The following is a 27,432-nucleotide window of genomic DNA, read 5'->3' on the forward strand; positions in this document are numbered from 1 at the left end:
GAATTTGGTTGCTTAGCAATGGAGTATAATTAGCTATTGTTCTCTTCAATGCGTCTAAGGTGTTATGTTGAACTACTCACATGTAGCGACGATATTCCTTGACTGTTTTTTTGGACCATTGACAAATACATATAGCTTAATATATTAGTAAATTATACATTAATAAATATACATAAATAAATAATTATTTCAGTATAAAAATAGTCGCTTACCGTCAGCCATGAAGGATAGGGTAGCAGAAATAGTGACCATTGTCAAGAGGCTGAACCATGGCACATTATTGGCCATTCCTGAAGTCCCGTTCTAACAAAAGACACACTTCATTAATAATTTTATCAAACAAATTATAAAAAACTAGAAGTTAAAAACGCGATTCTGATGTCCGTTCCAATGCTGAAATAATCAACAATATTTGTTTTTAAATTATTCACGAAAAACATAGCAGCATCAAATTAAAAGTCGAGCAAAGGGTAAAACTAATATGAAATTTTATCATGAATTAAGTGTTAAAAAAGGCAAGGTTAAGGAAGAAAGTATTTAAAACATCAAAACCAACTTTATTACGGGTTATATAATCATCTTTTAGGTTCTACCAGCAATTAAATTGCTGTTTTTAATCTCTCTTTCCTTTTTAATGATTTCGTCAGGTCCTGATAATGTTTTTTTCCCTTTAAATGCTTGATTACACAATATATACATACACCCTCCAAACATAATCAAGTGTCTTTACACTTATATTATTTTTTACTACTAAGTATGAAAAAAAATTACAATTAAGAAAAATTAACACTTTCAGTTCTTAAAAAGAATTTTAAAAGCGTGATCAATACAAAGCAAATATTAGGAATGCATTTAAAAGCACATTGCATTAAAATTTATAATATATATATATATGTATATGGGTGATTCTCACAAAATATGACAATTCACTGTCCCTTACTCCAAGATCTAATACGATAATACCAAAAGAACTTTTATTTAAAAAATTAATAAATAGCATTTCTGTTAGCATTTTAAAATGACTTTGCATTAGCATTGACTGTTTTGTATAGTTAAAAAATTCAATTGAACTTCAAAATGTCATTTTCTTGGTATGTCCCAAACAATGTTTCCAATAATAACTAGCTTCAGAACTTCCCATAAATTTTTTAACATCAAATTTTTTTTTACCTCAACCGGTGTAAGCATTTCTAGAATATACACCGAGGATATTATTTACAAAAACTTCTTTTAAAATAATTTTTTCTGTCAATAATTTGTTTGTCCCAAGAAAATCTGTCATTTTCCTGGCTATTTTTATTCAGTGGTTTATAACTAAAATAGATAGAGCCAGCAATCAATATCTTATGTTAATTGAGTGATTAGATACCATCCTATATGAACATGTCTTGTTGCATGAATAAAGAACCAATTTTCTGGTTCAAAATCTACTTTAAAAAATTTTTCAAGATGAGTAGGTTTTTGTGTTGTCATTTTCCTGGCTTCTTGAAATCATTAAAAACATTAACTACATAGATTTATCTGAGTTATTTTAAGAAATCCTGTTGTTTTCTGCAGAATATAAACGTCTTAGGCAAAAATATTAAATTAAAGTAAGGTTATATGCTATGAAATGGCGATTTTGTCATTATCCTGTCTGTCATTTTCCTGGCTTATGATTGCCAGAACATTGAAGTGTTACCAGAAATTTTTTGAACTGCTAATACTGTAAGGAGGGAAAGCAAATATTAACCTAATACCAAGTTTATGTATGATTGTAATATGCTTGAGTGCAATCAAAGTTATTTATTTATCTAATGATTGATTATTATACACAATTTTATTCTGTACATATCAAGAACAAAAAAATTTTGATTCTTTCTACAGAGGATAAAAAGAAATAATTTAAGCAGTTTATGGTCCATTTAATATAAAGGCCTAAGTTTAGTTACTTACTATTAACTTCAAATGACTGATTTTTAAACTAAGCTAATATGTCATTTTCCTGGCATTTAAGATTTGGTAAATTTCTATTTTATTTTTTCTCTCCAGTAAATGTCAATAAACTACACTGCTGCCTGTAAGATATTAATAAGTGTAACTAAAGAAGTATACAAAAAAAAAATTTAGATTATTTTGATGAATTTTCGAAGAATTTACTTTAAATTTGAAGAATTTTTTGGTTCGCATTGTTATGTTTAGAAAGAATCACCCATATATATATATATATATATATATATATATATATATATATATATATATATATATATATATATATATATATATATATATATATATATATATATATATATATATATATATATATATATATATATATATATATATATATATATATATATATGTATATATATATATATATATATATATATATATATATATATATATATATATATATATATATATATATAATTTTTACTTTGATTAAAATACATTGAATCAGAATGATAAAAAAAATAATGAAACACATAACATTTGATACATTAAATTTCTTTTCTAAAATCGTTTTGTAACAATTGTTTTCTTTCGAAAATTTTAAAATGTTTGAAGGTTTCGTTCACTACTCCCTCCTTTCACCCACTTTCCCCTTCTCAAAGACTAAGTATCTTGTTTTCATTTTTCCCCTTAAAAAACAATATATATATATAATTTTTTAAAAATTACTTTTTTTATAAAATATATAATTATTATAATTAAAAAAAAACATTTTTTTAAAATGCTATCTGTAACAATATGAAATATTACTTGGATTTGAAAAATAATCAAGGAAAAAAAATTGACATTTAAGAAATGGAAAACGTGTGACGATATAATAAATGAGAAGCAATTTGACTTGTTAACAATATCAAACGATGACCTTAAAATGTATAACTGTTCAAATTGTAAATGCTTTGTATCTATTTTGAGAATTTTATAATTTTAAAAATTTTTACATAAGCATTAAGAGTAACTTAATTCTCTATCCAATCTTTTGCTCTTTTTCATTTTATATTTTTATATTTTATATGCTAATTTAAACTTCAGCTCAAACACGGACAGATCTTGAGAGAAAGATAAATGAATTTTCTACAACAGTAGATAAATAATCATTATTTAAAACAAAATAAGTATTAAAAAATATTTTAAAAAAAATTACGAATTAATTGCAATTTTGAAAAAAAAAACTCAAGTTAAGTACACTAATGAAAATTGCTTTTTCATCGCTTCAAATTTAAACTGTGTTCTTATATATCAGAGGGTTACAAATCTAAATTAGCCCATGTGATATTTTTTTTTCCGAATTTACCTGTCAATTCTTTCTACAGTAATTAACGATTAAGTGTTGTAATCATTTTTCTACACACGTATGTTATTTCAATTTTTTTCATATATATATATATATATATATATATATATATATATATATATATATATATATATATATATTCTCTCATAATTGCTGTTTGATGAATTTATATGGCAATAAATATTTTTTATTGCTCCAAACGAAGTAAATTTTCATTTCAAAGCTCAAGGATATATTTTTCAATACAACGGTTTTGATGACAAAACTCTAAATATTTTGTTTATTTGAAAATTATTTGGATGAGTAGAATATTTAATTGAATGTAGGTGGATGTTCCCCTGCATTGTTATGAAGAGGCACTCGTGCGAAGTTCCCGGATCATTCCTTTTAACGAACAATTTATTTTTTGCTCTACCACCCTTTTCGACAGAGACTAATAATTAGATTACTATTATTTTTTTTTATTTTAAGATGACTTGTTAAATGCTTATTATGAAAAAAATATTTCAATTGCTTTTTTTTAAAACTTTTTAATAAGATCAATCAAATTCGTATTATCAATTTACCAAATAAGATCATTAATAACAGATTCGGAACATAACAGAACAGAATTAGTGTAAGCTAAATTTTTACTTTATAACCAGCATAGAACATCCTACCCATTTTAGTGTTTACGACTATTAAGATTCAACTCCATAGCTTTGTAATTTTGAACTAGCCGATACGAGTTGGGAGTAGAGACTCTATCGACCACCCATCGCTGAGATTCAAATCTGGGTTACCTGAGCCCCACCCCGCCTCTTATTTCTAGATTGTTTTCGTTACGATTAGAATATTCACGATCAGATGATTATCTTAACTTATTCACAGTTGTTTAAAATTATATATAAGTGGAGAAAACATAGAAAAAATTACAGAACTACGAAAAAGGGAAAAAGAAAAAAAAATTATAGAAAAGGAGAAAAAAAATTAATAAGAATCCGGAAAATAAAAGATATAATCTTTTCATCAGCTCTCACGGAGTGCCGCAAAAAGGAGTGCTTTCTAATATTGTATCAATATAGCAATAGGAAAATATACGTGTTAGCTAATGAAGATTTATATCTCTTTTTCTTGGGTTTTTATTATTATTTTTTTTAAATAATTTTCTTTTTCGCTTTTTTGATTATTCGGTAATTTTTTTCACGTTTTCTCTAATTTTTCTGCTTTTTTTTTAAAAAAAGAGTATAGTTAGATCAAAAATTTTAAGTCTATTCTTAATCGTGAACTATTTACTCATTTATAGTGAGAAAAAAATCCAGTGTTATAAATCTTAATTAGCAGTGGTAGTCAAAGATATATTAATTTTCTTGGAAAACATGCTGTAAATAGTTCAAAAGAAAGTGTTTGACTCTTTTTCTGATAAGAAACAATCCCTGGAATAAGTATATATATTTTAAATCAAATTTTATATCATAAAGAAAACTATTAGTTTGTCTAAATAAGGTTTCGTACTCGGAAGTTGCAATGATGGTTCTGATAATGTTTGTTTTCAATGAAAGTGTTTTTAATTCAACTCAGAAATGATTATTGAATTAGTAATATCGAAAGTGAATGCTTCGAAGCAAGTTTATTTTAATGCATTTCCACGTGGCAGCAGATTTGGGCGGCATTCCTCTTTATAACATGTATCTATAAAAGAATGGTTTAATACAGCTTATAGTTCCCTTCTTATCAGTGGCGTACGCAGAATTTTTTCAAGGGGCGTGTTCATAATTTTCTGAAACTACTAGGAGAAATTCGAGTTTGTAATAAAGCACTATTATTTCCCTAGTTTAGACAGCTAGATAATTTTGACTTTTTATTTAAACAACATTGTTTAGTTAAATTTTGATTTGATTTTTTAAGTTCAAGAACATAATATAATATCTTCTGAAAAAAGTCCAATGTCATATGGGTGGGATGTAACACTTTGAGGGCCACTTTCACATTCATCAGATTTTGTTATGCTAGAAACGTTTTCTTCAACGGAAGTATCACATTTCTGTACAACAGTAAAACTTACATTGGTACTAGATGCTGTCACCTCACTAAGTTCAGGTCGTGATTTTTTCTCAAAGTAATTAAAAATTGTTAAATTCTAGCTTTTTGACATCCTAAAGATCCAAGAACAGCAAATATATATATATCACGTGATTTTGGTTTCAAAAGTACAACCCTATTATAGTAAATGTTTTTTCTGTATTCTGAGAAATACCATGAGAAAAAAAAGTAGGCATAAGGCACATAAAAATATATAGTCTTGAAAAATAATAGCTCGCATAATTTTTACTAAAATTTTTATTTTTGCCATTTTGTCTGAGCTCAAGGGGGGTGTTTAAACCCCTAAACCCCTCTCTCGCGTACGCCACTGCTTCTTATTATCCTCACATAGTAGAATCCTCATTAATTTCCTTATTTTTTTTTTATTTTTACTTTCTTAACCCAGTTTTCAAATTTTATTTAACTTCCTATAATGTGAAATAAGTGCGTAAATATAGTTTGTAATATGTTTTCCATCTTATTGTCGGTGCATTTTCTTTGTCCGGAAAATCACGTGGTCTATTTTCCCACTTTAATTTCCATAGCGTTTTGGTTGCCATCAGCATAAAATTTATGAAAGTCATAAGGGTAATGTTTTTTTTTTCATAAAATATATTTGTATCACTAATTTTAAGATATTTATCTGACATATTTTCTTTCTTTTTTTAATTCTTCTCTGCAATTATTACGTTTTTGACCTTTATAGTTTTCAAAATTAAGAGTTTAAAAGGAAAAAAGTTGTTTTTTCATTCTGTGATATTAACCTAATACACTTCATATTAAGACTACCTTAAAGTCAATGTCTAAATTTATGGACCGTCTTATCATTACTTTTCAGTGAGATTTACTTTAATATTGCATTATAAATGAAATAGATTACTTAAATGATTCAACGATGCGATCAGCTTAGTACACAAATTGTATTTAATATATCTTCGTGAGTCGTGATGGCTCAGGGGATACAGCTCAGTGGATCATGGGTTAGAGTTCCCTTACCGTCAGGCTAACCATGAGAGGTTTTCGTGATTTTCATCTCCATATAATGCAAATGCATGTTAGTACCGTCATCAAGTCCTCCACGAAGGCAACATTTTTCCCAATACTTAATCCAGGAGTTCCTTTGTCTTCTGGAATGGGTTCAAAATAACAAAGCCATGGAGTCAAACATTGGTTGTCGTATATCCAAACATTGGGTCGGCTGTTCAACGACGGTTATAAAAAATAAAATATGATAAAACATTATGGTAGGAGAATTACACTTTAGGCAACCTAGTCAGTAAAAAAGCACACTTACGGATATTTATCGTCTAAAGGTTGAATGTCACGTGTCTGACAAGTTCTTAACTAAAAGTTTGCGTTTTGGTGGCCAGTATGGTTAAACCCAGTGGTCTAGAAAACTAGATATTTTTGTAGTTAACCACAACTACCTTATTACAATCATAGTTAACTACCACTGCAACTACTTTTTATTAAACGTAGCGACAATAAACTTCTTTCGAAATGTAGTTACAAATTCGCTACTTTTAGGAGGCAAACTTAACTGGAGAACTTCATCAATATTTAAAATGATTATGAATAAAAAATTGGCTTGGTTAAATGTGGAGGGATATTAAGAAGTTTTAATTCGTGTTTACATAAAATAGTTTTTTATTTTATTTTAAAACAAATTTTTAGGAATTTGTTCTTTTCATCTTCAAACTCTATTGCTCTTCTCTGCAGTGATTTAAGAAATGAAAGGAAATTATCAAATATTTGTGATTTAAGTGCTTTTTTTATAGCCTCCAAGAAATAAAGTTCAGTGCCGAAAACAAAAAACGGACCACCCTGAATAACCTTTGATCTAATGATTGGATCTTCACGTTCTAGGACTCAATCTTGATGGTTTGAGGGGGTGACTATGCTAATTAATTAAGGCGAACAATATTTTAATTTTCGGAACCAGACACAAAAACGTACTTTATAGTTCCTTTGAAATCGAATTTTAAAAATCGAATTTTTTTCTGCCGCAGAGGCATTCTCACTGCACACATTGACGGGCTCGCGAAGGATTTGCACCAATTAGATTCGAAATATCATTTACGTTTGAACTTTGTTTCTTTATTTAACTAACGTCAAAAGTATTGCCAGGAATCACTATAAATTACCGATTTTTTGCATCGCACTACACTTAAAATGTAGCGCACTACATTGCAAACTACGGAAAAAAGTACAGTAGTTTCTAAGTACAGTAGTTTCGCTACTCGTAGCGAACTTCCGACCACTGGTTAAACCCTCTACCACATCTTCATGTAGAAAAGAATAAAAACACTTGTGAATGTTTACAAAAATAGTGTCATTAAAATTGACTTTAGTGAAAATTATAATGTAGCACACAAAATAATGAAGCAATTTACGATTATGTTCCGTTGCTGCTAAAGTGTAGACATTCTACGGACTAACTAATTTTCTCAAATGACCTAGTTTATCTATTAAGCACTCGTTAAAGTAAAGATAAGATATTTCTGTAAGTTAACACAATATTATTCATTTTTGCTATCGATAAAATCTACGATGAGTTGATAGAATCAATCACTTTAAATCAGTTATTATGATTAAATGAATCTGACTTTTATTTATTTCTCAATGTCCAAAGAATCGACAGATCAGTTGATATATATCCGTCGATGAACAGCCGAACCAATTTTTGGGTTTACGACTACTAATGTTCAACTCCGTAGCCTTGTCATTTTGAACCAATCCAGAAGACAAGGAAACTCCTGGATCAGTACCCCCAGAGGTATTGATTTATTATGGGAACAGGGAGGGCTTTGCGACTCGACAGATTCAATCACCATTTACTACACGGGGAGTCTTCGGCCGGCTGGGATCGAACCCACAAACTCTTGGACATGGGTCCAGTGCCCTACCAACCTGACTATCCCGGCCGTAAATCAGTTGCTAGAATGAGATAATAGCACACATTTCCTATTCCGTACTTTAGCGGAACAACGTAGGGCAGTGCAATGAAAGAAACTTACCGCTGAATAGTCAGTGTTGTTGTTGTTGGTGCGGATATTTGTGAGGGAAGCCGTCTTGTATCCTGGATTGTCTCCTCCTTATGGAAAACATTTCACCATTCTGTAAGAAAAAAAACTCTAGTCAGGTGGGAAGGCATACAAGAGACACATTATGCATGATGTACAGCGCGCATAGTGAACACCCTCTATAACTTTTGATCAAATGATCGGTTTTTCTCATTATGATTCAATCTTAATGGTTCAAAGACCTGATCAGATGTGCTTTTGCTGCACGAGTATATCTGTTTTCGGCGGATTTCAAATTTCGACTTTGATTTTTTTAAAGTTCAGTGATCGATGAACACCAGTGGAAGAAAAGGTGAAAATCACGGTGGATCGAGGGATGGTTTCCAATGAGGTGATCTAAGTTCCAAATCCAAGCCGATATAAATTCTACTCCTGCACCGTCTACAGTGTTATTTTTTCGTCATATCGTTTTCATCCTATAATTTAACATATTTAAGTTTAGGGCCATCGACTCATTATAGTTGAATCCTAATACGTTAATATGATATCTTAAGATTATTCAGATTGTTCGCTTCTTATTTATTTTATTTTTAGCATTGTATATGATTTCATAGCTTTTTTTAAAAAAATTAGTACTGTAAAAAGTGTATAAAACTCTGAAAAAACGAGCCTTCCCCCCCCCCCCCCGAGGGATTTGGGTTTTTGATTCCCAAGATATAGGTGTCAGCCGCAATCTGGAAAATAAGGTCCCTATAGTTTGGTCAGGAGAACTCTTCAAAGTTTCGACCGACCCCTTAATGTTAATTTTACTTTTTCCTATCTCGAGAACTTTTTAAGCGATTTAAAAACTTTTTGCACACTAGTAAAAAAGTAGTTTATCTAAAGTTAATTCCACGCAAAAAATGAATTTTAGCAAATATTTATAATTTTTAATTATTTTATTTAATAGTCAAAAAATTTTTGAATAGTAAAGTATGCAATTTTTTACATCATTTTAAAGTATCTAATTTTACATGACGAAATTCAAAATTTTAGCGAAATCCGTCTAATAGTTCATGAGAAATTGAATTTCAGAAAAGTCGTACAGTTAAAATTCTATTTCTCAGGAACTATTCAATCGATTTCACTCAAAATTTGTATTTTGCTATTTTAAATTAGAAACTTTGAAATGAAGTTAAAAAAAATATATACTTTACAATAAAAATTCTTTCGACAGCTGTTAATCAAAATAATGAAAAATAAAAACAATATGTATTAAAATTCATTTTTTGCATGGTATTTAATACCTTTCGATAAAAGATCTTTAAAATTGTGTGCAAAAATTGCTTAATATGCTTAAAAATTTCGAAAGATCTGGCGAAATACGCAAACCGTAAAATTAACATTAGGGGATTCAAACTTTGGACCGCTCCCTTGACCAGATTATGGAGGTTAAAAATCCAAATCTGTTTATCCCGAAGTTAGGAAGTACTTTTTTGTGTCTGATTTCTTGACTTAAAATATCATCTGCACTTATTAATTAGTATATTTTAAGTCACCTTCTCAAACAGGGCTCGCCACCGAGGACGGCTTATCCAACAATATACCCGTCCTCCTTTGAAACTAACCTGTAGCTTCTAAATAAATAAAAACATAATTTTCTCTTATTTATTACAAACATTTATATAAATTTCAGAATGAATTAGTAGTTACTAGGATTACATTATACAGTAATAAAAGAAATACTAGGTTACTAATAGTAACCTAGTATTTCTTTTATGAAATAATTTTCTTCTTTTATGAAATAATTTAAATGGCAAAGGCCAAGTTATCTGGAATGTCAATTTATCCGAGGGTAATGCGTTTTTTTAAATGAATCAAATAGGACGTTTGCCAGTTCCACAATCAAGCCAATGATTTACAGAGGTTTCTGCACAGAAATCTGAAAGGGATTAACCATTTAGGTAGATGTTCATAATTGCGCTTAACGCTTCTTGTTTAAGACCAGTACGTAATGTTTTTTTTTTTTTTTTTTGTAAGTTCATAGCAGAAAAGCCCCTTTCAAACGCTGCAGTATTCCCAGACAGAGAAAATATCAATTTCACCATGCGCAGTATGTTGCTGCATTTCTAGATTCAGGGGGTCATTTTAGAAGTGAGGAGCTCTTGTAAGATAACAAAAATTGCAAATGTATCACAAATATTAGCGGGAAAATGGCCGTCCGCGCGAACGTCGGATTCGAGAAATTCGTTGTCCGCTGGGAATTTTTGACCGCCGAGGACGGGTAGTTTTTCGAGCCCTGCTCTCAAACCCTTAAGTCCTAGAACATTAAGATCCGATAATTACATCAAAAATTATTCTGAATAGTCTGCTTTCTTTCTTATCTTCTTTTTTTTGTTGTTTTTTTTTAGCACATTACAAAGAAATGGATTGCGGAAGAGAGGTCCCATTCTACTTTCAAATTTTACTTTTCTCAACACAAAAAATATAAATCTTATTCTGAAATTTTAGGCTAGTGATATCCGTGCATGTCTTTACGATTTTAATCGGATCCCGAATAATCTCAAACCGTTATTTAATTCATTTCTCTACAGAATCAGCTTTTATGGACCGTTTGTTGATTAGCCGTTTATAAACTCTGGTCTTCACTCAAGTTAAGGATGATTTAATAATTAACGAATGAATTTTTAAAGAGGCGAACTTAAAGCTTTGCAATTATTAGAGAAATTTCGCCTTAGCTTCCCGTTGGTAAGATTGAAGTAACTGTTCATGCTAGCGTTTATTTTAGATGTATCTTTACGTGATGTTGTCGTGATTTACGCTACAAAGAAAAAAGCTACAATCACACTGTTTATAGTTGTTAAATGTCGTTTTCTGTTTACCTTCGAACTAAAAACATCGACATGGAATGCGAATTTGAAGAAATGGAAGGATTAAATTCAGAGATGAATCCGTTGATTCATTTAATGAAAAATAAAAAAACAATTTTATGATTTATTGCTAATCATTGTGGTTGTCTATTTGCATTAGTTCTGTAAGAAACTATATATATCTTCGCTCAAAATTATAAATTATATTTATTTTAGCTATACAATTTAGTTAAAAAATTTAAATAATCAATAGAAGTTCAATAATATTAATAAACAACATTCTTTATCGCCGAATTCATCAAAATCTACCAAATTTTTCAGCTCCCAGATCCATAGTTTTACATCTTGAATCGTTGGAATCCATAACTTTCAAGAAATCCATTTGTTTTGTGGTCATTTTCACTTATGTAAATTTGATATTTTTTCAGTGGCGCACCGCACATTTCACCAGAACTGACGCATGCGCAATTACTTGAAATCTTACTTACGGGAGCTAAGATAAATTTTCGAAATCTCCCTAGTATGTTTACGCTATGTAAGAGTAGCGATGGCTCAGGGGATCGAGCGTTCCAATGAGGTGGACCGGGTTCGAATCCCCTCTGATCGATATGAATCAGCTACCGGCTTACACCGACCACAGTGCTGACGTGAAATATCTTTGCAGTCAGGCTAACAGCGGGAGGTTCAAAATGTCCTCAATGAAGGCAAATTTCTCCCGATACTTGATCCAGGAGTTCCCTTGTCTTCTGGAGTGGGTTCAAAATGAGTTGAACATGAGCAGTCGTAAACCCAGGATCGGCTGTTCAACGACGGTTATTAAATAACAATAAAATCAAATATGTTATGTGAGACATTGAAATTCTTTTAATTTCTTTTTCTTAAATGCAAAAAAGAAAGTTGCAACAGAACTTAGCAACATTTTCAAATATGAAATGAAATTAAGTTTTGTGGAAAGTTGAAATTTTTTAGGAGTTTAATGAGTTGTATGAGTTTAATGAGTTTTGACCACAGAAGGAAAACAAAAAAGAAAATTTTACAAAATGAATTGAACATAAATGTTATTTTATGCAAAGTTAGTTCGCTTAAATTCTTATCCTAAAATTAGAAATTCTACAGTCAACATATGAAAGAAGGTAAGAGGGTTGTTTCGACTTTCTGACGTGGGAAAATAAAATATGTTGTTTACTTATTTTTGCTTACAAAAGGAAAGGTAGAACCCAACAGTTCCAAAAACACTCACACGTAATATTTGAACGGTCCCTAATTCTGCACCCTAACCAATCACAGCCAAGCATTCAGCAACGTTTTTCAGGGCTCTACATTTTAATGACCAAAGTAGAAACTCCGCGCAGTTTTGATGATAGCGCCTAGGCAAAGAATAATCCCGTGTAAACTTTAAATCTCAAAAAAACCTTTCATTATGCTCAGAGTAACGATAATGTCTTCACATTTCAAATAATTTTATTCATAATTATATATTATAGAATAGCAGAATTGTATGTCTCTTAATAATACAGTTTTTGTTACTATTAGAAGATCATTCCTTTTGATGATTTTAACTCATTAGCAAAATTCTAAACTTTAAGCAAAAATGTGCAATGCCATAAAATAAATAAAAAACATATTTTCATGTCGCTAACTAGCCTCTAATTATTTAATAAAAGAAAAAATGAAGTCATAATGAAATATGAAATACTAAAATTTAAGCCTCTGTTGTGTGGATCAGAAAAGATTCATTCAAGAAAAGTACAGTAAGTGGTTTATCATCCAAATAAGAAGTATGTCAGAGTTCAAATAGTGTAAAATGTGTTTTGATTAAAAATCGAACAATTATTAAAAAATAATGGTAATAGAAACAATTATTTTGAACGTATAACTTAAAAAATTATAATATTGATGCGTCAGAAAAAGTCCCTCAACAATGTATCAAGAAATTGAAATTCCACTGATTAAAATGCAATTTTTATTGTTTGAAGTACCCATTTTAAGAATATAAATTCATTTTCAGATCAAAAACTGAATTGAAATTATAAAATTGACATAAAAATGCACTTTTGTACAATAAAAGTAGAAATATAAGTGAGACAATTTCTTAACGAATGATGACAATTTCTTAACGAGATCATCGTAGGCCATGGAGTAGGCCATCTGGTCAAGGTCATGACGATGGGGCAATGTGGTCAACATTGCTCTCCCACCGTCTTTACTCCCCAGACAAACCCTCTGATCAAGTATCGATCTGTAAGGGAACTTACAGAGATCGAATTCTAAGAAACTAGTTTTGTTTAAATTTGGGATTTCATTTTCAAAATTGCATTTCAAAAAGCCAATTTTTATGAGTTTTTTTTACCTAATTTTTTTCCCGTCGAAACTAGGAAAATGAAAATTTAATTAATTAAAATTTTTTTTTGCAAATTTTCTTTGTTTTACGTCTTTTCCCCGCTTTGTTGAATAATTAATCTCTTCCGAGATCATTTTATAAGCTCCCTCCTGAATTGATCTCAAAATTAACAACAACAACAAAAAAAAAAAAATAATAAATTAAATGAAATAAGTAACGATAATTAGACGATGTTTCTTAACATTTATATCAAATTTTAAAAAAATATAAATGACTCAAAGATATAAAAACCGTTTTCAGTTTACATAATTATCGTTGTATAGTAATGAAAAGTAAAATAGCATCTCGTTTATTTTACTTACTGTGTCATCACACATTCTGAAGTACAGTTGATGACACTGATCAACAAGCTATGAATATCTGGCTTGGTTTTTACCTTTCTAGTGCAGATTGTTATGCTGATTTCAAATTTGAATCAGTTTTCAAATCTCAGCGATGGCTGGTAGATATGACATCCGCATCCGGCTTGCACCGACTACTGCGCTGACGTGACATATCCTCAGTGGTAGACGGTTCATAGGTTAGAGTCCCCTTTTCGTCAGGTTAACTGTGATAGGTTTTCGTGATTTTCCTCTCCATGTAACGCAAATGCGGGTTAGTCCCATCAAAAAGTCCTCCACGAAGGCAAATTTCTCCTAATACTTGATCTATGAGTCCCCTTCTCTTCTGGATAGGGTTTAAAATGACAAGGCTACGGAATTGATGATTAGTAGTAGTGAGCCCATAAAAATTAGGTCGGCTGTTCAACGACGGTTATAAAATAAAATAAATTAAAATGTGTAAATTAGTGTTATTTTTTGAACCTGTGTTTCCGTTTATATCGTTCACCTAACATTTAAACAAAGAATTATTACGGTTTCTAAACAAAATGATGTTATTTCTCACTTTTAAGGGAGAAACAAGCAACCACGAGGGTGAGAGAGCTTAGTACATAAAATAACATCAGCACATGGAACACAACACAAAGGAAATCAACACTATAAAAACAATAGAATTGTTTTTTAATGTGTTGATTTCCTCTAAGCATAATAAGATGCAACTAGCGAGCAAAACTTTTTTTAGTTTCTTTTTTTTAAAAAATATAATAGTTTAAAAACAGCAATGTTCTACAAAGTAAAACGTCTGTGTTAACCTTGGTGCACTACAACAAATACCCGAAATCCGGAAATAACCCGCCATATAAAGATAGAATTTGGTCATTACAGAGGCTAGACCTTGGGGGTGGTCGGTCCAGAGACAAAAAAGACACGCACACACTCCATCGTCTGAAAAGCATGGAATTGCTGCTCTATTTAGTTCCCACCTCCCACATTTTATTTTCATTTCCTATCACGAAAGATATGTTCTCCCACATGAAAAAGATTATGCGGATAAAATAACCTCTTTTTTTTTAATATGAAAAAAATATTTTTTTAAGGGTAGTAATTTGATAAATGTGTTTTTATAAAAACGTTATTTAGTTAGCACTTTGATAAAAGTAAACTCTATACAACAAGTTTTACTCTAAGAAGGAATTTAAAAAAGATGTTTTCACTAAAGAGTATTTCAAGTTATTTCTAATAAGTGAAGCGCTGATATGAGCTGAAGCATATGAGATTAAAATATATACCAAATGAGAATATATATATATATATATATATAATTTATGTAATACATGTAATATACGTATTAATTTATGTAATACATGCATATTTTAATTTTATATTATAATCAACATTATATTTTATATTATAACAGTCAATCCTATATTTGCCATTAACGATAATTTAAAATAAATATGGCTCTTTGCATTAGTACTAAGTGGATTTTTGCGGGGGGGGGAATATATATATATATATATAGTTTTTACAATAAGCAAAAATTAAACAGGAATTAAAATAATAAATTTGCAATAAAGCATTGAATTATTTTAATAATAAATTAGTCACTTTAATTTTAAATTAATTTAATCACTAAATTAATTTTCCTGCAACTATGGATAAATACACATTTTTTGAAGAATTATAAAAAAATTCGCTAAAAAAAGCACTCAAACTTATTTAATTGTTAATTACTACAAATTTTGTTTCAATAGAACCTGAAACTAAATATGAATTAATAGAATAAAACGATTTGAAATCAAACAGTTTTTAATTTTGATGTAATAATCATTTATTGTTAAATATAATTGCGTAGCTATGAGTGAAACTGATCAGAACAAAAAAATTTTAAACATATCTAGAAAGAAATAGAAGAAAAATAAGATTAAAAGAAAAGAAAAAACATCTATCTTCTTACGATATATCGTAATTTTCACAACTTCTCTGGTTTTTATTTTTGGTTATTACAGTAGAGAAAAAAACTTATAAAATTTGTCAAAAGCAATAATAAATCAAAAATGGTAAAGAAGATGTCTAAAGTGGAAAAAAAATCGAAAAAAGAGCCCTTAAAATTTCAATAACTACTGAACAAATTGAAATTTTCAAAAGAAGAAATACTAACTTTAAAAAAGATGAGTCGTTTCGACCTGTCACATTACCTTAAAAATCTAAATCAAGGTATTTTTAACATTTAATAAACGTTAAACTTTTGTACTGTAGGCTGCAGTTTCTTTTATTTCAAGTTGATTAGAATGTTAATAATTTTTTTATCTCCTCCTTTTTCTCCACAACTTCATAATAAGTCTTATAATTTTTGTAGGGAAAACAAAATAAAACTTAAAAACATTAACTTTTAATACAGAAAGATATTTAAACCATCACTATACTTGTCGTGTTGACGGACCAATCATAGAAGCTTGTGCAAAGAATATAATATAATATAATATAATATAAAATATATAATATATAATATATAATATATAATATATAATATATAATATATAATATATAATATATAATATAATATAATATAATATAATATAATATAATATAATATAATATAATATAATATAATATAATATAATATAATATAATATAATATAATATAATATTCAAAGAATGTTTTATATAACCTTCTATATTCTTTGGCTTGTAGGCGTAATGACGTGATGGTAAATTTTACACAATAAATTCTAGAAAATAATAAAATTAAGACCTAGCAAAGTATTGTAATGTACTTAATATAATAAATAAATTGATAAATAATTATTAATTTTTTTAACGTTTCATTTAATAATAATCGAAAAAAACTTTGAATTGCGTGTAATAAAAATTTTGAAAATATAGTTTTATATGACAAAATTTAAACGAATTCGGTAGAATAATTCCTGAGAAATCGAACAATAAATATCTGATTTTTTTGAAATTCGATTTCTGAGGTACTATGCGATCCATTTCGTTCAAATTTTGTATTTTGTCTCACAAAATTACATTATTTTAAATAGCGTATTTTTTTCTTTACAATTCGAAATATTTTCGACTATTCTTAAGTAAAAATAATAAAATAATAATAAGTTTTCATTTTTTTTTTTGCATGGAACTATTTATTTTCTGTATTTTGAAGGTCAGAAATCCAAATGCGGCGAAAAAAAAGGTAAGTTTATTCAGAGAAAGTACGCTTTTGTGTCTGATTCCGTTGCTTAAAATATTGTATATACTCATTAATTAGCGTATTTGAGATTACTTATCTGAAACACCAAGATTGAGTTCTAGTTCGTAAAATTTCGATCTTTAGATCAAAAGTTGTGGAGGATTTTTTTTTATGCACTGCATAAAAAATAGCATGACATGCACTGCATGTCATGCTGTGTGTTTTAAAAGCAATATATACTTACTTCAAGACAATTTGACCTCTTACGAGAGCCCTATTAGGAGACTTTAAAATAATATAACTTTAATGCTTAAAGGAACGCTGTTAAAATATATGTTTTAATAATTTTTATGAAAATAAGGCTTAGTGCCATTTATACTTACTCTACTTTTTAAAACCTTTAAAACATTCTAAATTTTAAAAAAAAATTGAAAACTAGCTTTCACGGAAATAATATACTGTGTTACATCCTTAATACCCAGTTTTACATTTTCCAACTTTTTTAAAATTATGAAACTTAGTAAAATTTGGAATAAATGCGAATTATTTTAATAAAGATTTGTAGAAGTGCTTAATTATTTAATGGAGTGTTAATTCAAATTACATCAATATAAATTACAGTTAAAGTAAAGTTTAAAAATCAGATTAATTTACGATGAGACGGATGCGAAAATAAAGTATTTAATTTATCCGTCCGTTTGGTAAGCGAAAAATATAGGATGAGTCGAGGAACAAGTGTAACGAAGCATCATTTTTTTCAGTGTATATTTTAAGTAAATATTTTCAACTTTCTTACAATAATTATTGCGAAGCGATCATTGGGGTAAGGGAGAGGTGTCTTAGTGAACAGGGGTCTTAGGCCACTAATGTATGAGGAAATTATAAATCGGGGTGCCATATGTCGAATTTTAGAAACTTTGAGACGCTTAAATTCGAAAAATCGAAAATTATCTGTTACGAACGCAAGACCTAGTATTTAATACTTTTAAAATAATGTTTAAATTCAATAAAGATACTAAAAATTGGAATCAGTGTAAATGACACCGAGATCTACTTTTATAAAATGATTAGAACTGCTCGAGTATTGAGTTTATACGCTTTTAAAGTCTGTAAAAGGTGAAATTGCTCTACTGAATTTATGAAACTTCAGCTGAAGTAAATTATGTATACCTTCAGATGTTATTATCATTTGATTTTAGTTTTTAAAAAACACTAAAGTTTAGGAGATGAGTAAAATATTTACTTTCAATACTTTGTGCCATAAGTTAACTTTTACAGATCCGAACAATGACTCACTTCAGAGGACGCCAAACAGCGGAGGAAAATTTTTGTCGCAAATTTTCTTCATTACTAATTCAAAATTAAAAAGAAAGAAAAAGTAGATTCAGGAGAACCTAGAGTTTGTCATGAAGTTTTAGTTGTTGAAAGAAATACTTCTAAATATTAAAATGCAAACAAATAATTAGAAGGGAACTAATTCGAACTTATCATCTCGTAATTTATTTGCACTTGTATATTTAGAAAATAAAACTTTCAGTATTTGAAACTTCTTGTCTGAACTCGCTTTTTCTGCACTTAAACTTTTAAATTAGTGATAAAAGAGAATTTGTGATGAAATTTTTCGTTCTCGGTCCTCTTAAGGGGTCACATTGCTCGGTCACAAATATTGCTCCGTTCAGCACTTTTGTTTCAACTTGATATTTTCCGCAAAAACAAAGAATACTTTTGTTAAATACTTATTGTAGTTTTATATCAGATCATTTTGTCAATCGTAGCAAAATAAGCGATTGCCTGTAATTGAAAAAAATTTAAAACAATTTGTGCGATAAATTTAAAAAAAAATAGTTATTAAAAAATGAACCTAATAATTGTAAGACTTAATAAGAAAAAATAAATTGCAGCTTATTTTACTGATGAACGATTTTATCGTTCTTGCTTTAAGTCTTTTAATTTATAAAAATGTCAATAGAATGAATTTTTTCTTTTTTGTTGCTGTTGTTGCTTTGACATCAACTCAGGTGCGAGCTTATAAGATAAAGAGCTCCAGAGTGAAAAAAATTTCTACAGCAGTAATATATGAATTGTAATAATAGGAAATAATAGAAAAGACATCAAAAAATTTCCTAGATTAAAAAGTTTTAATTGTTGTAAGCACATTTATTATATGGGTCATGAAATCATATGGAATGGTGCCTTCATTAAAAAATAAATCTATCTAAATTACTTAAGTTGCTGTTAGCCTAAAAGTAATAGTTATGATGAATAATAAAATGTATAATTAATAAAATTAATAGCTTCTTCTGTAAAATATTTATTTATCCATTACAGAAAATATTTTTAAAGAGATGAAGAAAAATTATTAATAAATAAAATGTTTTTACGAAATTTTTAAAAATTTCGAAATCAGAAAAGCAAAATAAGGAAAAGATATTATAGTCTCGTCGTCAGCTGACACCATTATATCCGCGAAAAAAGAGTGCTTTCTGATATTGTATATCAGAAAGCACACTTACCAATACAATAGTTGGAGGAGCACCAAAAAAAATTGAAACGAAAATAAAACATACTAGGAAAAAATATAAAATGAAACAAATCAAGCGAAAAATTAAAATTCAAGAAAAATACAGAATAAAACAGAAAATGTTACAGATTAAGCGAGTAGTAAATGATGATTAATTAACGAGTAGAAAATAATGAAGTGATTAATGAGTAGTTAATGATAATATTATTATTTAAATTACCAAGCCTTAAATTTTGAACTATTTCTAAATTCCTTATTTAAAAGTTCAACTTTTTTTACGGAAGATTGCATAATTATAATGAGCTTTGTATTTTGAAGGTAATTACAAAATTCTCTTAAAGTTGCTTAATTGCAATTTTTGAAAAAAATTGACGAATTGTTATTGAATTTCCCCTTATTTATCAAAAATACAATTTTTAAAGTAGTAGTAATAAACTGTCCATTTCCATTCTGTTAACAATGCTAACGAGAATCCATTTGATATCTTTAAACAAAAACTATTGAAATGATTAAGAAAGTATCTTAGATTATTATTACTTGATATATGGTAAATGGGTTTAAATTTTGTGCCGTTTAATATTAAATTTCTTAGTTCTGAATTTTCTAGAATATTTAAATTACCAGTAAATATCGCGTTTATCAACAAACTCAAATATTTCTCTTCTTCATTATGACATTCATAATCATATATATTAATCTTCCCTAAATTTTTGCTAATATCATTATTATTAAAAATAGTTCTACCACGAGTTTTACTATATTTATAGCTTTTAATTATGCAAAAATCTTTTAATGGAGAATAAAAGGTAAATTTTCAAATCTATTATGAAATTTAAATATTTCAAAAATAGGGTTTTGAAAGCTAATATTTGAAAGCTGGTCTTCTAAATTTTTCTTTTTATTTTGTGAAATTTTACTCATTTTAGCTTTCATAAGATCGAAAAAAAGAATGATAGAAGGCTTATAGATATTACTTTTAAGGGACACAATCTTTCATTGGTTTAATATGGTAATGTTTAATGAAATCTTTTTCCTTAATCGAATTAAAATTTACATTTCATTTGTGACTATTAAGAGATTACTTCCTGATCCCCCGTTTATCTCAATTTGTACGCAACTTATTTTTTCTTTATTTTCTTTGTTATTCTCTCTCCTCTTTCTTTGTTTTTTTATTGTGTTGTATGTATGTATATGTACAGTACGCAAAGCAAAAAACGGACCAACCCTGAATAACTTTTGATCGAATCATCGGATCTTCACGTTCTAGAATTCAATCTTAATGATTCAAATGAGTGACCTACAATACGCTAATTTGTGAGTGCAGACGATATTTGCAATTACGAAATTCGACATAAAATTTTTTTTTTTTTGAATAAACAAACCTTCCTTCGACCGGTTTAGATTTTGGACACCCAAAATATAGGGGGTAGATCTAGAAATTAGGGTCCCTATAGTTTGGTTCACAGTTTAAACATCTTATTGTTAATTTTATTTTTGCTTATTTTGCCATGCCTCGAGAACTTTTTAATCGAATAGAAAAATTTTTGCACACAATTATAAAATTCGTTTCTTCAAAAATGAACATGAACAATTAACTTTTAGTAAATATTTTTTTAATTTTGACTATTTTATTTAATAATAGTGGGGGAAAATATAATTGGCAAAGTATATAACTTCTTACACCATTTTAAGAAGTGTAATCTTAATAGGCAAAATATAAAATATGAATGAAATCGGTTGAATAGTTACTGAGAAATCGAAATTCAAAGAAGCCGTATTTTTAAAATTCAATATCTCAAGAATTATTCCACGAATTTCGCTCAAATATTATATTTTGCGATGTAGAATTACGTTCTTTAAAATGATGTAAAAAATTTTATTCTTTACAATTCAAAACTTTTTCAACTATCATTAAATAAAATGATAAATATTTACAAAGAGTTACATTTTTCATGAAATTATCTCGAATGACGATAAGGAAGAAATGACTTCAAATGACGAAATACACAAAAAATAAATGTAACATAAAGGCCCTCCTGAACAAATTATGGGGACTCTATTTTCCAGATTGCAGTTACCCCCTATAATTAGGGGGGTTCAAAATCCGTTTGAAAAAGTATGTTAATTCAGAGAAAGTACGATTTTGTGTCTAATTTTGAAACTTAAATATTCGTCTGCACTGACTAATTGACATATTTCAGGACCATATGTATAAGCGGTTAAATTTGTCCTATTAAAATAATTATGGGGGGGGGGGAAATTCAGTAATGTTCCTGAAAAATTGAACAAAGAGCATGAAGATCCGATCATTAAATCAAAATTTATTCAAGGTGGTCTGTTTTTTTTTTAACGCACTGCACATGTACTTTTTAAATTAAAATTTTTATTCTTCTTTTAAGGGTTTTCCCCCCACATATTTGAATCTTCTGTGGTTCCTTTGTCATAAGAATAGGGAAGTAAATTTGATTTATGGAAAAGGTTTTGCCTCTTTTATTTATTCCAAAAAATTTCGATCTTAAGACGATGCAGCATCTAATCTCACACTTTTTTGACATCTAATCAAGGGCGGATTAAGAAAGAAAAATTCCTAAAACAACGGATGAAAAGAGACACAATTTCTGCAACAATGGAGACATTTTTAACTCAATAATAAATTGCATTTCTGCTGCTTACAGATATTTTATTTTTATTTTATAACCATTGCTTAAAATAAAAATCAATCAGCTGACAATTAAAAATCAAACAACAAAATCAACAGACGTCGCATTTTTTTGGGTTTAAGACTACTTATGTTCAACTCCGTAACCTTGTCGTTTTGAACACAATCTAGAAGACGAGGGAACTCTTGGATTAGAAATTAGGAGAAATTTGCCTTCATGGAGGATTTTTTCATGGAACTAACCCGCATTTGCGTTACCTGGTGAGGACAACCAAGAACCCCCCCCCCCCCGTTTAGCCTGACGGCAAGGGGACTCTAACCCACGATTCATCTACCACTGAGGATATTTTACGTCAGCACTGTGGTCGGTGCAAGCCGGATGCGGAATACGTGTCGACTAGGACATTATTACATTATAACCGTCGTTGAAGATCCGACCCAAATTTTTGGTTTACGACTTCTAATGTTCGATTCCGTAGCCTTGCCATTTTGAACCCAATCCAGAAGACAAGGGAACTCTTAGATCAAGTAGTGGGAGAAATTAGTCTTCGTGGAGAACTTTTTTAATAGAACTGACCCGCATTTGCATTACATGGAGAGGAAGACCACGAGAACCTCCTGCGGTTAGCTTGACGGAAAAGGGACTCTAACCCATGATCCGTACCACTGAGGATATTTCACGTCAGCACTGTGGTCGTTGCGAGCCTGGGGTGGATTCGTATCGACCAGCCATCTAGATTCGAACCCGGTTCATCTCAATGGTAGACGCTGAGATGGGTCCGCGTGGTACTTTTATACCACACGTTTCAATAATTCTCAAACGAATCAGCAAATGTTAAATTTGTTTATCCCTGCCAGTCAATATTCTTGATTTCAAGTTCTCACGTAGTTCAACAAAATGTAAAGTTTAACACCCAAAACAAATGTATATTAAAAATTTACTTACCCCGGTGGCGATAGTTAACTTCCCTATTTCGATAAAAAAAGAAAATCCTGATGAACTACAAAGTCACGTTAACCATTGAGTTTTTCTCAAAATGTTCATCGTATCCAAAGTTTCCAGATAAACAACAACAAATCGATTTCACGAGTGTGTCCTCTACCTGACATCCAATCCCTTCTATGCCAGGAACACCAACAGTCTATGTGGTTCATAAAGTGCCCTCTGGTGGATTGTCCAGTTTTGTGGATATTATTTCCTTCCACGCATCGATGACGACATAATTAAGATTGCTCCCTCTAAAATATTTGATTCGGCTTATGATTTACATGAGAGCCTCTTTCAGAGATTTCCGACATGATGGGTGATCCGGTTTCCGAGAGGCGTTTTAGGTTACCTACTATTTAGACACGCCCCCCGCTTTGAAAACCAGGAAATTCAATTCGACCCATTCCTCCAGCACACTCATTTGTTAATCCTTAAATTCATTAAAATGTAATACAAGCTTTCTCTCACATCATTTTCGCATTCTTACTCTTAAAATTGATTTAGTTAAGAACTCTTACTCTGAAAATTAATTTAGTTATTTATTTCCTCTGGTGGGGTACACTAGTACTCGGTAATATAACAGGTAGCCCAATTTGAATATTATAGGTCAATATTAAGGGGAGACATAGGCTTTTGTTATAATGAAGAATATTGACTTCGAATTTTCTCATTTTAACGCTATTCAACACACTCACATGCATTGCAACCTATAGGATCATATTGTGTACCCCTAATAGGCCTCTAATTATTTCCTCAGGTGGTTCCCGGTAATATAATACTTGATCCAGTTTTTTTTGTACACTTATTTTCACTACTTCTACTTTACACTTGCTTCTACACTTATTGTTAATACTTTTTTTGTACTCTTATTTTTACTATAATTCAAATAATAACGCATATTTTTGGATCAGAAAAAAAATAAGCAAAAACCCCTTTGATGTAAGAAAGTGGCAAGAAAATCCCCCTTCGGTTTAACTTGGGCATCAACTGTAATAATCTACATTTAAGAATTATAAGAATAAATTCAGATACGAAGTATAACGTTCCATAAAATAAAGTTTGCGCTTCAATTTGTTTCATAAAATTTTGAAATACTTTCATCAAATATTTTTCAGACTCTTTTTTATCGCATAATTTTTTTTTTAGTTGGAAAATAATATGTATTGAAAATGAAGGGAGTTTCAGTGTAAGCAAAGCACCTACTCACTTGTCAGCACAAACTGGCAAATCATAGGTGCTGACGTCTTATTTGAACTGCAACAAGCAAAAAGATCATCAAACAAAAGGAAAATGTGTAAGTTTTGATTTGCTTGGAGGCTTTTCGATTGATATCCGAACATGTCTGATATCCGAACAAGATTATATCTTTCTGTTTACGAATTCAACTTCAAATCACCTGAAGGGAGCAATCTGAGGTCCTTTCAATTTTAAACTCATTCAGTTGCAAAACCGGCCTTTCTTTAGAACTTTAAGTGTTGAAAAAAACTTTCTCATTAATTATTCCACTAAATTTACGTTTTATATCCCGTAAATCCTTCAGAGAGTAAGTTGCGCCCATCTCACCTCTTCAAGGTAATCTTCATTTGGCGAATAATCAAGAGTTTAGTTATTACTTTGTTTAACCTGTCTTTGCTTGCAAAAGTACCATGCGCCAAAAAAAAAAAATACCCCGATTAACTTTTGATCTAAGGATCGGTTCTTTACATTTTGGGACTCAATCTTAATGGATTGATGAGGTGACCTAAAATATAGTAATTAAGAAATGCTGAGGAGATTTTAAGACTCAAGAATTAAGTTTCTTTGAACAAACATACCTTTTTTTACGACAGACTCAGATTTTCGATCCCCAAATTACAGGGAATAGCCGCAATCTGGGTAATATTTTTCCCTATAGTTTAATCGGGAGAGCGATTCAAAGTCCCTTAACATTAATTTTACCATATTTCTCCATATCTCGAGAACTTTTTAACCAAATGGAAAAAATTTTGCACACACTTATAGAATTCGTTTATCGAAAGACAAGTCCATGCAAAAAATAACTTTTAGTAAATATTTATAATTTTTTTATTATTTTACTTCAGAACAGGCAGTTTAGTTTAAACCAACAGTTTTGAAGCCCTATTGTTGGTGTTAAAGTAAAAAAGATCATTGAAAATGTACTTAATTGCATTATTATCACCTTCCTTTCAATTCTATTTATTATCATTATAAACTATTCGTTAGATGAAAACTTTCTTTTAAAAATATTCCTGTTCAAAAAATGTGTTTTTTCTTCTGCGAAATTTGATTAAAAAGAATCGATTACCATTCCTCCGACAGAACTTCACGGATGGCTGGAGTTATTTTATTTTTGAGTGAAGGAAATAGCGTCACCATGTGTCGGAAGTGACGCCACACCTCAGCATTGTCGCCCAGAATAACACTGTCAGTGACCGATGGACAGCTGACCCCAATGACCACTTCTCAAAATCAGACATAAAACACTTTATTAAAGAAAAGAGAAAAACGTATACAAAGATGATGACTCACAGCCATTCCAGAGAAATCACGAGAGTCCACTTTCTGATTGTAAAATAATTTTTAAAGAATTTTGAATGCATCAAACGCTAATTTTATATGCACAGTTCTCAGCTAAATGTTTCCATTCAAGGTTTCAATAAACCAGTGTTTCCCAAACTTATGACTTTTGCGTACCCTTTCTAAATTTTTCGTAGCACTGTGTACCACTAACGAAAAAATGAATGTATTTTTTACTATAAAAATTCGCACAAAAGTTAAAAATCAAAACTGGCTGTTGATACCACTAATTATTAACTGCTAACTCTGCAAAAAAGAGTCAAAAGAAAAATACGTAATCGTAAATTTTCATGGCTAGCTTTGCTTTTAAATATAAATTTTTGAAATTTTAGCTCGTTGCAAGATATTTTGCATAAGAACGAGTACCCCCGCTAAACTGTTCCCGTACCCCTGGGGGTACGCGTACCACACTTTGGGAAACACTGCAATAAACGATCGAATTTTCTATCGAATTTCTACCTTGTTTTTCAAATAATAATCTAAATTGGATATATTTTAGGGTCTATTTTTGTGCGAAATATTTTAGTTATAATTTTGCAATAGTTTGTCGGTAAGCTTCTCTGAATATAGTGCTCCAAATGAGTGAAAATGTCGTTACAATAGTTTCCTAAGGCCGGGATAGCCTGGTCGGTAGGGCGCTGGGGCCATATCCAAGAGGTCGTGGGTTCGATCCTCGCCGGCCGAAGACTCCCCGTGTAGTAAATGGTGACTGATGCACGTTAAATCTGTCGAGTCTCAAAGTCCTCCATGTTCCCACAACAAATCAAAACCTCTGGGGGTACTGATCCAGGAGTTTCCTTGTCTTCTGGATTGGTTCAAAATTACAAGGCTAATGAGTTGAACGTAAGTAGTCGTAAACTCATGAACTTGGGTCGGCTGTTCAACGACGGCTATAAAAATAAAATAAAATAGTTTCCTAAGAGAGTCTCCTATTTCAATAGTCTCCTATGAAAATTTCATTTGTTTAAGAATAGTTCCAAATAAACTCGTAAAGAGATGCTGTTGAAAATCATTTTATTTTATTTTATTTCATAACCGTCGTTGAACAGCCTTCCCAATTTGTTGCCTTTATGACAACTAATATTCAACTCAGTGGTCTTGTCATTTTGAACCCTAAGGGAACTCTTAGATCAAATATTGGACAACATTTCTCTTCGTGAAAGACTTTTAGAGGGAACTAACCCAAATTTGGTTTACATTACCACGAAAATCTCCCATGGCTCGTCTGACGGCAAAGGGGACTCGAACTTATGATCCGTCTACCACTGAGGATATTTTTCGTCAGCACTGTAGTCGGTGCAATCCGGATGCAGAATTCGCATCGACCAGCCATCGCTGAGATTCGAACCCGGCTTACCTCACTGGAAGGGGAGCGCTCTATCCCCTGAGCCATCACGGCTCGTCTAAAATCATTTAGAACATTTTTTACTTTTTTTGAAAATACTTTAAAAATCAACTAGTGTCAATTTATGAATTCCAAAAATTGTAAGATCGCTTGAAAAGTGACTGTTATGAAAATGAAAGACTTAAAGTTAATTGCCGTCCATGAAAAAAATTATT

General features: G+C 30.0%; 1 protein-coding gene across 1 annotated transcript in view; it reads right to left on the reverse strand.

Annotated features, from left to right (window-relative positions):
- The window catches only part of LOC107457465 (uncharacterized), an 83,335-nt gene extending 59,872 nt beyond the window's left edge, over window positions 1-23,463 (reverse strand). The window contains exons 1-3 of the mRNA XM_087158562.1: window positions 23,254-23,463; window positions 8,362-8,461; window positions 213-303 (exon numbers count right to left, since the gene is read on the reverse strand). Of these exons, the coding sequence (XP_087014688.1) occupies window positions 213-288 (76 nt within the window). The 5' untranslated portion in view covers window positions 289-303; window positions 8,362-8,461; window positions 23,254-23,463. The remainder of the gene's footprint in view (window positions 1-212; window positions 304-8,361; window positions 8,462-23,253) is intronic.
- Between the last annotated feature and the right edge of the window lie 3,969 nt (window positions 23,464-27,432).

This window comes from Parasteatoda tepidariorum, chromosome 3 (assembly GCF_982258835.1).
Source record: "Parasteatoda tepidariorum strain Cologne lab strain chromosome 3, Ptep-v5.0, whole genome shotgun sequence".
Taxonomy (NCBI): domain Eukaryota; kingdom Metazoa; phylum Arthropoda; class Arachnida; order Araneae; family Theridiidae; genus Parasteatoda; species Parasteatoda tepidariorum.